Source organism: Haliotis asinina, chromosome 3 (genome assembly GCF_037392515.1).
Source record: "Haliotis asinina isolate JCU_RB_2024 chromosome 3, JCU_Hal_asi_v2, whole genome shotgun sequence".
NCBI classification, from domain to species: domain Eukaryota; kingdom Metazoa; phylum Mollusca; class Gastropoda; order Lepetellida; family Haliotidae; genus Haliotis; species Haliotis asinina.
The window spans coordinates 31,277,757-31,290,689 of NC_090282.1; the positions used below are offsets into that span (position 1 = coordinate 31,277,757).

At 39.9% G+C, this 12,933-nt stretch overlaps 1 protein-coding gene across 1 annotated transcript; it reads right to left on the reverse strand.

The window, feature by feature from the left end:
* Positions 1 to 2,892: 2,892 nt before the first annotated feature.
* Positions 2,893 to 10,941, reverse strand: LOC137277203 (uncharacterized). Its single transcript, XM_067808877.1, has 3 exons — positions 10,608 to 10,941; positions 4,842 to 5,036; positions 2,893 to 3,164 (listed from the first exon to the last, which is right to left on the reverse strand). Exons 1-3 carry the CDS (start codon positions 10,939 to 10,941, stop codon positions 2,893 to 2,895), a joined length of 801 nt encoding a protein of 266 aa, XP_067664978.1.
* Positions 10,942 to 12,933: the final 1,992 nt, after the last annotated feature.

The following is a 12,933-nucleotide window of genomic DNA, read 5'->3' on the forward strand; positions in this document are numbered from 1 at the left end:
GAGAGGACAGTTTGCGACAACCATGAACCCTTTACGAGGTACGTGTCTGAAGGGGCTAAAGTGACACCACTTTAAAGCGAAGGGGCTACTCTCCTAAGTCAGATAAATCGCCGTATATTGGTTAAAATTTGACTTGTTCGTATAAATGCATGTCTACCAAAGGGAAGTGTTGTCAGTTACTTAAAGAACAATGCGTTTAGTCAAGAGTCTGAGCGGAAAATGTAATGACTGAACTTAACCTGTAGAATATAGTCTTGTATAGATCCGTATAAGGGGCATAGGTGTGATAAACGTATTGGGGAATGTCATTATTTTATGTACTGACAGAACCCGATTTATTGCAGTCTTCATACCTCAGTTAAAGGTACACGGGTGTTAAATCAAACATGTTTTATTTGTATGAAAGGCCATATACAGGTGTACATAAATACATTGGGTAAGAATATACCGATTGGTAGATACACTGGAAATGATAAAAATATATTATACATTCATCTAACAACTGGTGGTAATCAAGAGGATTTTTTAGAATAAGGTATTTAAAAATACAATGTCTTTTAGCCCAAGTAATGACGCGAAACAAAAGCTAAACAGTCTTTTGCATTGAGTCGAATTCTTTGAGAATATCAAAGGCTAAGTGTGAAAAGAGAGCGTCAGGTGATCAGAAAATAATCGTCCAGACTTTGTAATTCTCCAAACATGGTTGGTTATCGATGATATTACAAATGGCAAAGCAATCTGTGTTATTAAGCCTTTGTGTCTATGTTACACACACTGTCGTTTCTTAAAGGGAGTACCTCGAAGAAACGTGTGAGGCCAATGAAGATCTTTTAATAATAAAAACCGTAATTTCCGAATCGCGGTTTGTTAAAACAAGCCATTTCAGAAAGCCCAAGAACCCCGCATCTTTCATTTCAACTAATAAGTTTGGGTGGTCAAAATAAGGTCATCACTGTAAATGATCCAAAGACTCAATTATGATGTTTGATTTGTCCTGTGACAAAATTGTGTGTCATACCCATGAAGATCCGCGTAGAACTAATCTTCAGCAGCCCGTGCCTATTGTAAGAGGCGACTAACCGGCCGGGATGACCAGGCTCACTTTCTGGGTTGATACGTCATCGTATCCCAATTGCGCAGATCGATGCTCATGATGTTGATCACTGGATTATCTGGTTCAGACTCGATTATTTACACATTTGGAATTTTGTTGGGTGCGATGCAAAACTAAACTCTCTCACCCGATGTCAGCGCCCTGCAGCGCCGGCAACCTGCCATCGAACTGTGAAATACAAAAATTACATTTTTCTTCAAATCTTTGTGTTTGGAAGTATGAAGCATGACCCTTGCTGACATTCAGCATGGACAGAATAAGTGTCTTTGTTGAAAGTCCTTGACATTTGCCATTAGTACCTTCCCAGACATTTTCGCAATGATTCTTTTCAAAGACACTGATAACTCCACCGCAAACGTTATTTGGCAACCCCGCGAGTTGTGTGTGCGACAGTCTTGGATAACTCTTAATGTACTTACTATCCTGTTTACACGGCGTCCACGACCTGAGAAGCATCACTGACGCCAGCACTCCCGCGTGTTCGGGTTTACGCAAACAAAAGGTGTAGATTTTTTTCTTATCGTATATTTGCCTTTATATTCACAAATCTGGTCCCAAAGTGTGCACTTTGTCTCTCACGAGACCCTATTACTGTTTAAACCTTACTGTTATTAAATGTAACAATTGAAGATTCCTGTCGTAGCCGCGATGACAATAGAAGAAAAAAATATATAGATAGCTTTTAGAAAAGGTACAATCAGCTGTTTAACTTCGAAGGAATCTGCGAATCACATTTCCTTTGGACCTATGGCGATTCTACTTCGTATATTTATAATTAGATGTAACGTCATGGGCAGTGCTGTTGGTGAGAATATTTCTCTTTAAGTAATCAGTATAACCCCCTTAGCGTTGTCCGTTGTTTTGGAAGGAGAGCCCGGTGCGTTTAACCATGCCACCTGCCTTAAGCCTTTGACGGGAATATATAAATAAGAGTACTCTTTTGCCTTGCTGCAAGCCTGTGTTGAGCACTAAGCCCATACATGTACTGTACTTCTATCCTTTCAATAGGCAAGTCTAGAAAAAGGGGGCAGTACAGTCTAAGGACGCTAGTCTGTTATTGATAGATTTTATTTTAGAAATTGGCATCAAAACTATTACTGTTAACTAAGAGACTGCATATCTAGCTACCCTTATCACTTCGCTGAACGCCCGGCTATCATCACACATGGAAGGAGTATAATGAAAATAATTTAATGACTCCCATACTTCACCAAACCAATATTTGTGAATTTCGGCAACACCATAATATATGAGCGATACGAGTGATACATGGTCGTGATTTATTGTTGGGAGGCTGACATTTTTTGATTAAATAGTGCATTTGCATGTACTTCTTTCAGGAATGTGTGAGCAACAAAACTGTTTTCCACCATCAGTCATAAATGATCAGGTGCTGAGTTCGATCACAGGCAAACTGTAGCGCAAGTGGGATTGCGCAGCGTAGAGAATATGACCAGTCTTCATCGCTTCGCTCGCATATATGAAGACTGGTCATTTTCTCTACGCTGTGCAACCACATTTGCGCTACAGTTTGCATGTGGTTCGATGTACAGATGGTTCTGATTTAAGAAAATGTGATTATAGTTACCATTTAATCTACCATATTAACATATTGCTCGGCAACGCAGCTTGCGTGGTTTTGATTGTCAGTTGTGTTGTTCACTCACAGTTCAATCGACGATTTGTATAGCCTACTAAAGGTTCAAGTGCGATCAGTTTTAGAAAATAGATGATCTTTACCATAATCACAATCCTGCACCGGTTACTGCTTGGTGTATCTAAGTTAAACTGTATCTACCAACAGAAGGAAGTGAACTCTGTGTCTCAAAATGCAGGTGTTCACATATGTAGGGTTGCTTGAGCGAACAGTCACCATCAGCGAGCCGAAAGCCCTTATCCCGGTCCAAGATGGTGCAGTTTCCGATTCCGGTTGGTTGTGATGGTGCCCACAATGGATCGTTGCTTGCAAGGAGAGTACCATCCTGCCAATAGAACTCTGTACCATTCACCATCCCACCAATGAACAACCCTGTCCCAGTAGTGCTCAAGTCTGAAAAAAAACCGGCAGATGCTACCGTACATAAATACGGCTATAGGAGTTCAACCTCATTATCTTCCAAGACAAAGCGTAAAAGTTAGCAGTTTTGGAAACGCCATTGAACACTTAACAAATATCACCATGCTAATGTCAGTGAATGGAATATTGAAATATAAAAGGTCAGCGGGTTCTACTTTCATTGTTAATCGGGAATCAAGTCAAAAGTTACCTCGGAGATCTTGACAAATATTTCTGGAATATTTCTTATCATCATCTAAATATTCGTCTAAGGCACAGAATATCAGTCTCTGTCAGTGGCTTAGCTGAGAGCTTTTACAAGCTGAAAACATGAGAATGGACACACCTCTGGCAATATTTCATGAGAACTCGATCGAGATCAGTTTCTATGTGTGCACTTATAAGTCCCTTTACAAGTTACAACAGCCGGAGGTATCTCCACTGCCGGAGTTATCAACACTTTGGACATGTGATTGCATTTAATAATGTCATGGCATTCTGAACAAACGTGAACTACTACTGACAGCTTCAGCTGCTTTACGTTGCAATGCCTTTTATTTAATCAGGCATACCGATGGATGAACGCGAAAGACCACTAGGAAAATAGGTGTCGTTTCGCTTATGCAAAATTAGAGAGATGAGAATATGTTTTCCTACAGTGGAATGTAAGACTAACTTTTGATGATAAAGGAATTACCACATGAATAGGATAGTATAATACTATAATGGCTAAAGGATGCGGTGGGATAGCCATGTGGTTAAAGCGTTCGCTTGTCACGCCGATGACCTGGGTTAGATTCCCCATGGACACAATGTTTTAAACCCTTTTCTGAGGCCCCCAACCGTGATTTTGTTGGCAAATTGCTAAAGGCTGTTTAAAACCACAAGGGTCGTTCGATTTCAGTGTCACTGCTGACATAAACAGGATGTCCTCTATGTCCTGAATACTCGCGATAACCTACATTTAGTAAGAGTCAACTATATGGCTTTCTGATTCATGACATAATAGGCAGTACTGGTTCCGTGGGTCTGAGGTTACCTACCAACAGGAAGTCAGTAAATACAAGAAGTCATGATATCGTTTAGCAACGAGTGTGTATCTGTATGAGGATTCACATTACAGCATGTGGGGCCTTGTTGTCAGATGGACAAGTGGTACAGCGAGTGTTTAATGGCGTGTGCCCCGATACACCTTCTACATTAATGTCCTCATATTTACCAAGCCAAACGAATCGACTTGTATCGTCATCAGTGCCCATAGCGCGAGAGTGGTATATCCATATGAACATGACGTGCGCTGTTATGGTGGTTCACGCACGACCATCATTAGCACAAGTAATCAATGTAACATAAACACTGTGCCTTAAACTAAATCATAATCACATTTCCAGCGATACCTTCCATGTCACGTGATTGACTGACCATCGAGTGTTTGTGTTTCCCTAAGTCGAACATACTGGGTCACGATCCCTTGGAATCTTCTGATTCCTGACTGGTCTTCTGACTATTGCTAGACATAGAGGGAAAGTGAATATTGGAAAGTTGTTCAAACTTTAAGCCATCCCTCTTTCCGTGCAGTCTTATGATATCCATAGAGTTTTGTCACTATGTCTATTCGGTACTTGCAGATTCGCCCTTAAACGATACACGAAATTATTAGTTGGTATTCACCTTTATTGCTTATGATGAGGTCCTCCAGTAGTTGTCTCTTCTGCTCCGTGTCGAGAGTCAGCAGACGACCGCCTTCGCTGTTGCACGTGTCACGTGCGTCTGTCCAGTTCATTGGCCAGTAGTAGTGGAACCGCAGTGCCAGTTTGGAAATGTTGAATGTCCGGTAACCAGGTGGCAGGATGCCACCCTCAATGTCTAAAAATGATATATTATTAAATAAATACGTTGTCTGAACAGAGGGGCAGATAGGGGATCAAAATTGGTACATGCACTAAAATTGGCAGGATTGCTCAGAAAATAACGTTGGCCAATCAAAAATCCAATATGGCAGGCACGGGTTATATTAAAACGTTAAGTTGTATAGATTCAAAATTACATATTTCAGACTCAGATCAAGTACCATTATCATGCCCTATAAACATTGGTGATTTAGGGATAGAAACCGATAACAATCGAAATGAAGGAAGCGTAGAGTGTTATCAAATTGACAAATTCATTTAAGAGTATAGATTATCATGATGGTGCCAACATAACGTCTGATGTAGCATTTGATGTCTTTCAACAATTTGTAAACATAAACATCAGTGCTGCAGCGGACATGCTGGTAGAAGTTATGAGTCATGTAGGAAGCCATTTACGTGTAACTGACGTACATAAAGTAACTAAACATAAGCCTGCACTACCTTAGTGGCTGGATCAAGACTGAGCGTGCTAGGAGAAAACATTCTTTTACCTGAACACGTTTCGGAGATGTGGGGCCAGAGAAACTCTCAAATATTATGCAAAGAGGAATCTCAAAAGTGTATACCGGTAAAAATCTCGACAATGTGGTAGCATGATTGCTGATGAAATATTTGTAGCAGCTGCAGAGGTAAAATCCCTTACAGATGGTTCGGGAGGAAATAACTGTATTCCCACTGGTAAATGGGTTACACATTTCAAGAAATTACTTCATCCTGCAACCAATGTAAATGATGAAGGGTTTGATGAAAACGCCATGAATATATATCAAGTTATAACTGTTCAGATCGTGACGGTGACGACTACTTATCAGATCCAGTAACTAGAAGTGAAACAGAACTGGCTACCTATTCTCGAAACATTCGTAGCCTTACGAACTTCTTACGCCCATTCTTAACACATTGGCTACGATCAAAGTTACGAATTCTTAGGGCTACGAACGTTTCGAGAATAAGGGCCCAGGATATCAAATCCCTCAAGATCGGAAAATCCCCGTCCACGTACGGAATACCACCCGATTGATTGGTCTACACCATCAAGAGTAGATATGGGTGTGGATAGGTTCTATCACACTTATCTGGAGATCAACAGCTTTGGCGATGTCAACTTCATTATACTTTGCTCCCGAGTCCAAAAAAACAATAGGGGCATTCCACTTATTATAATCCCTTTGAAGTGTTTCAGGCTTATCTGTTCATTGCAGTATATGTTGTCTTCAGGAAAACATTACTGACAGCATACACGTGGAAGTAATCTACTGAGTTCATTTCAAGACTAGCGGCAACCTTCATTTGTGACTGGATTTACCTTAGGGTAGACTTTCAGTTGCAATTAAATTTTGAGAATTGGGCAAGTCACAAAAAACATCCTGACGCAAAATATCTGTTGGTTGCCACTTGCAAAAATATCACGATGGTAAAATGTTGTGATTTACATTATGTTTGTTGTAAAGAAAGTTTATAGTGTCTATTAAACTTTGGACAGAACAGATAATCCAAAGTGACATTGTGAGTAAAATCAAACGCTTTGATAATACACAATAAATGTCGCACATGTCATTATCCCAGACTTGGGATTGCTTTTATCCCAGACTTGGGATTGCTTTTATCCCAGACTTGGGATTGCTTTTATCCCAGACTTGGGATTGCTTTTATCCCAGACTTAGGATTGCTTACAACGCTGTATTCGACATCAGTATGATTACACCATTGTATAAGAAAGGTAATAAGCATGGCCCGAAGAATTATCGTGATATATCATTTTTGAATATGTTGGGTAAAAGTTTTACTTCTATCCTTGACTCCAGAATTCGTATCTGGTTGGGGATTGCATGCGATTTTACATGAGCGTCAAGCAGGATTTAGAGCTGTCTATACAATAGTCGATACCATATTTGTCCTTCAGTCTCTATGCCAGAAATATCTAAGAAAACCCAAACATCGATTTTATGCAGTTTTTATTGGCTTTAGAAAAGCCTTTAATTTTGTAGATAGAAATAAGCTTTTATATATGTACATGTACTTCTCGTCAAAGGTGTCCATGGTAAAATGTTCAAGTTGCCGAAAGATATGTATGATAATATATGATGATAGGTATCAGCTTGCGTTAAAGTAGGAAATAAGAGATCTTGAATCTTTAACCCACCATATGGTGTAAACCATGGTTACATGTTTAGTCCAGCTCTGTCTTACATTTTTTCTCAATGAGCTTGTGTAGAAATGAATAATTGAGAATTAAGAGGAATATTTGTCAAAGATGGTTTTAATGATATTTTGTTACTGCATTTTGCAGATGATGTTACCTTTCTTGATGGCACTGTTATCGGTTTACAAAGAAAACTTGATACCTTGTATCGTTTTTGCTCTAAGTGGGAATATCTTAAGAAATTAGAAATATGGTTCCATAATGGAAAGCAAATGAATTTTGTATCACGTCATAAATATCTAGGTGTTGTTTTTACAACAAACTGATATGGTCGAAGACATGTGAAACACTAAGTCTCCAAGTCCTGTATCTACCTAGTTTCTACCAAACGTTTCCATCAAGATTAAAATGTAAACTTCTTTTAACAAATGCACATCTATTGAAGTCAGTTGCAATACTTCTAAAGCTAAACTTGACTGTATGAAAATGAACTAATTACAATTACTAATTACAATGTTCTTGTTCTTGTTATATGTTTGTACTGAATAAACTTCTGTCTTGCATCGTGTGATCGAACTCATTAAATCTGATTATACAATGTCTGAAACGGTGAAATATTATTGAATACATACAATGTCTGTCACAGTTACATCGAACGTGTTGAGACTCAGTATTTTTATACAATGTTTGAAACGGTGAAGTGTACTTGAATACATAGAATGTCTGACACGGTGAGATCGAACGTTTTGAATATAATTATACAATGACTGAAATGGTGAACATTAATTAACATTTTATTTGAACGTAAATGGGAAAATATTATTGATAGACACCTTGATTGGAAAAGCATCTATCTAGAACCATTTAGAAAAACACCCCTCACTCTGGGAACACACCATCAGCAGCGAGTGCGGCCACCCTGTAGTTCTATACACGCCAACACACGTCTCCCCATTGACATCGTCAGTCGGCGGATGAAGTCAGCAAGAATCCCGTTCCATAAGTCCAAGAGAGAGTCCATTTTAGTTCCTGTCGGTTCGCTGAAGGTGATACACGCTGTCTCAACTGACGATCACGATAACCCAAGAGATGTTCACTGGGGTTCACGCGATGGTACTACAAACGGTCTTTTAACACTTCAGCCCTGTATCGCGGGATACTCAGATTCCTATGATGATATGGCTGCATAAAAAAATAATAAATGTTTCTCGGGCACATTTTTGTCAAAGGTGACGAGGGCGGTAGGTCTTTTTTTAAAATGTTTGACAGAAAAATGTGACACATTTTTATTTTTTCTCTCTCAGAAATACAGCTTTGGAACTTTAGCTCCTGTTACTGACTTGTAGAGCCATACACACTCGCTCTTACAGCCACTCATTCTACAGTTAGGATGATCGGGACGCGGTCAATTCGAAATTATTTTTTGTAAATGGCAACAAAAATTGTTAGGCCCACAAAAATAAGTGATGCGCTGATGCCCGAAAAAGAGTTCACTTTTTTATGTAGCCTAACCAGGCCACACACGTCGCCCTAAACCGTGACGCCTTCACAGCCGCCGAACTTCGTGCACAGCTTGGCGCATCTGCTCTACGTAGTATACTCGATCTCGGCCTTTGTTTATGAAGAGACTGAACCGACCTGCATCTGTAAAAAGGACGTTCTTAAAGTCACGTTGCTGCCACAGGCGCACATGTCCATTACAGTTGCCTGTGAAGACGGGTCAGGGCCATTCCACGGAAAGGGTAGTAGGGTTGTATACCAGCCATTCCAAGTCGTAGAAAGGCTGTTCCTCTCCTGATGGCATGTTCTAGTGCTTCCGCTGCTGTTGACATCACCCATGTGAATACGTTCCGGGGGTGAATCTGTCGGATGTAGTGATCTTCGAACGCTTGGTCTTCCCGATCGTGGGAGGTCTTGGGTCCTACCTGTTTGCTGTAGCGGTTTATCAATTAGACAACCGAAGCCGGAGTGACGTGAAGACCCAATATTGGCTGCAGATATAACATAGGTATTTATACCACAATCATGCACGTGCATTTGGATCTGAGCCACAATGACGTTTTTCACGTTTTGAAAAATGTACGATTCGTACAGCTGCATTGTTATCAGGACCATGTTACGTTTTGGTGAATGTTTCAGGCTTGTGTTGATACAAGTCCCTACGTCCCTACGTTTTCATACAATTACTTTAAGTGTGATAACTTTCTTTTGCCCGGTAGTTCTGTTAAAGGTGAAAGAAAAGTACCGACTGTTGCTTTAGTTTTCATGAGGAGTGTCTGCATGTTTCGTAAGTATTGAATATCCAATCATCCATTCAGTCTACACTGAACAGTAATCTCTATGGGATCATTGACAATGCCATGAGCAGACACGAGTAACAAGAGACTCATTTCGTAATTGAAAATACAACCACTGGTAGTGGCACTTAATGTTGTAATTCACTACCTTGAGGAGAAATGAAGAGTCATTAAAAACTCACTGTTTTTCGCAAATAACTCGCTCCGTCCTTTGAGGCTAACCATATAACGTTGAAAAGTTAGTCAGTGTATCTTAACATAAAGTAAATTTGAGTCTGTGGTTGTCTGTAAATATTCGGGGATGCCGGGACCTGTGGTGACAATTGTCAGTCGAGCGTGCGACCAGTGTTTAAATATTCATATCAACTACTCACTAATTATACACATGTATTAGCTGAAATGATATACCATTAGCACCGGTATAAAACATGTTAAGTGTGTCATAGTAGGCAATACACTTTCTCAGTGCATTCTCTGAGTCATGATGTTGGCGTCTGACTCTCAGAACTCCGAGTGCATGGGTTCAAATCCAGGATAGGACTCAACCCTACGTATACCGGCTACGCTATTGTTAGAATTAATTTTATGAGTTATACCTTTGTTTCGATTGGTAGTTTGTCATTTCTTACATTGTGCAATATTTGACAGGTTGGTTCTGAAGTCTTTGCGTGGATTTCCAAGGGGATTGTCGGTGGTCTGAAGTTGGTGCTGAGCAACTATTCGGAAACCAAACCAACAGAATCATTCATTAGCCATTCATTTCATAAATCTCAACATTCATTGCGCCAAAACTGCCCAAAGGGATTTAATATGGCTGAACATTGCGCGTCTCTCTTTTGAAGACGTAATGCCTTTCTAAGTCTGTATCAGCTCACAACAGCTGCACGGAATGTGTGTACTCATGGGAATCCTTTTATATGTATGTTTTTATATATATGAAATACTACATGTGCTACTATCTGTGGCTGAGCATACTAAAACACAGTTTTAGTTTCCTGAGGACGAAGCGTAAAGAATTATCCTTTTTGGTGACTGGTATTTTGAATATTACAATTGACCAGCTACACCCACAGAGTGGACCTACCTTCGTATATGCTGTAGTGTGTGTAGCCAGGGAGTGACATGCTGATGGACACATCGTAAGGTCGGACTACTTCCGGGGTCATCATACAGAACTTGACGTATTCTCCGTATGTGAAAGCTGCACACGTGACGTCATTCAGGCAGAACATGGCGCACTCCTCCTTACAGGTGATGGGACTGAGAGGGGGAAAGGGCGGCATTCGATCATCCATGTCCCACAACCGGTACAGTTTGAAATTCTTCGTGTTGAACTGAAAGTGGCACGTTGCTACGCTGATGAGACATGTGACTGCTAAAATTTTGCAGATTAGTGATTGGCTTTCCATCGAAGACATTTGTTCTGGTCCTGGAATAAAGATAGGAACACGAGTGTATTATTTAAGTCTGTATTTACAGGTGTAATGCAGTGTTTACTTGTTTATATTATGCTATGCACTTGCAACTATAATGGGTGAATGCTTACGTATATTGAAATGATGTGTCAAAACATTACATTGACTGCGCATCTGTAATATGTGTCATCATGACACAACATGCAGATGTAGATGTAACTGTCTATAGTGACGAGTCATATCTAAATATAAAAGGGTGGTGGGGTAGCCCAGTGATTAACACGTCTGCTTGACAAGCTGCAGACCTTCGTTCGAATTCTCACATGGGTATATTGTGTGAAGCCCATTTCTGATGTCCCCTGCCGTGATATTGCTGGAATGTTACTAAAAGCGGCGTTAAACCTTAATCACTCACTCACTCCCGCACTCACTCTAAATATAAAGTGCCTTTCTCTCTCTGTGAAAATTCTGAAAAATTCTCTCTCACTCTCTGTCTCTCTGTCTCTCTCTCTCTCTGTCTCTCTCTCTCTCTCTCTCTCTCTCTCTCTAACCAATGTCGGTTAACCCTAATTTGATCGCTTGACATGTGCGAGTGGTATTGCGTTAGTGACTTACCCTGGATGATTGTAAATTTACTTACCCTCTAACATCTGGCTTCGTACAGACACGATCCATGACGTAATAGGTGAGGGGCTAGTTTTCGATTTATTGGACCGAGATTTTAGGAATTTCCACCGTTTGAAATCTTCAGTGCTATATTACAATACACGCAGTTGATCGATTAATGTCATTTCTCTGTCGTCTATTTGACAGTTGTTGTCCAGATTTCTGGAGTCAATATTTAGTGTGGGTGTATTTATTCAGCGACAATCAATCAACACAAGCAGGACGCTGGGCATAGGAGAACCATACTAAAATGTTTGAACAAAAGCTGAATGGTCAGGGCTGCAGGACATAAGGCCTTATAGTTAATATGCTTGCAAACATTTCATGGTAAACGTGGAGGGTATTCTCCAGTTTGTGTAATATCCTCATTATAACTTGTACTATATGTCCCTTGCTGTTTATTTCGAAGAATAATTGACTTGCCCTTGTTAGTGTTTGTGACAGGAGCCATGACAAGCTCACCATTTTGAGAATACCTAGGTTTAAACATTTAACTACGGCACGGTACCTAGGCAGGCTAACAATATTAAACCTGCACCCGCACAGTAAACGGTAATTTAGTCTGTCAAACAGACGTTGAAACAAATATGTCCAAGAAATCCCTCGCAAGTCTAGAATATGCGGCAAGTCCAGTTTTCCTCAGTTTGAGGAAGAAAGTCTCTTTCATTATTCTTATGAGAATTCTTTGGGAACATTGTTTGTAGACGTTAGCCTTAACGGTGCCGATACTTTCCACATATTTTTACCTGCATGTTTTCCTGGGTAGGGGAAATAACCTTGAAGACGGCGTCTAACATCAGGTAGGATCAATTAATCCTGGTGGTTGTAAATGTTCATACCTTGTAGGCAATCATTTTTCTATAGGTAATTTGTTCATTGAAAATACCATTCGATTGACAATTTGGGCAAACAGAAAGCTCGAAAACCTCGAAGTCTTGGATAAAATCATTAACCATTGTGAATTGGGTACAGGTGTGTCGAAGTGGGAACAAAGATTAAATGGTGATTACATTAGAATTATCAGTACGGTAGATGGAATCAAGCTGAGTTTTGTGTTGCGTGATTGTTGCTATGGTGATGTATCAGAACTACAAACCGATCGTTACTAAAATGTCGACCAGATATGAGTCTATTGGATATATTTCCTGTTGATAACCACAGCGACATGTCAGACTGATAAATAAATATGAATAAAGTTTGAAATACACAAGACAAAACGTTTACTGAAGAGACAAACTTTTGTTCTACAATAACAATATTTATAGTATGAGTGAGTATGGTTTGAGCAATATCCAGCAATATCACGGCCTGGGATGCGTGTAATTGGGT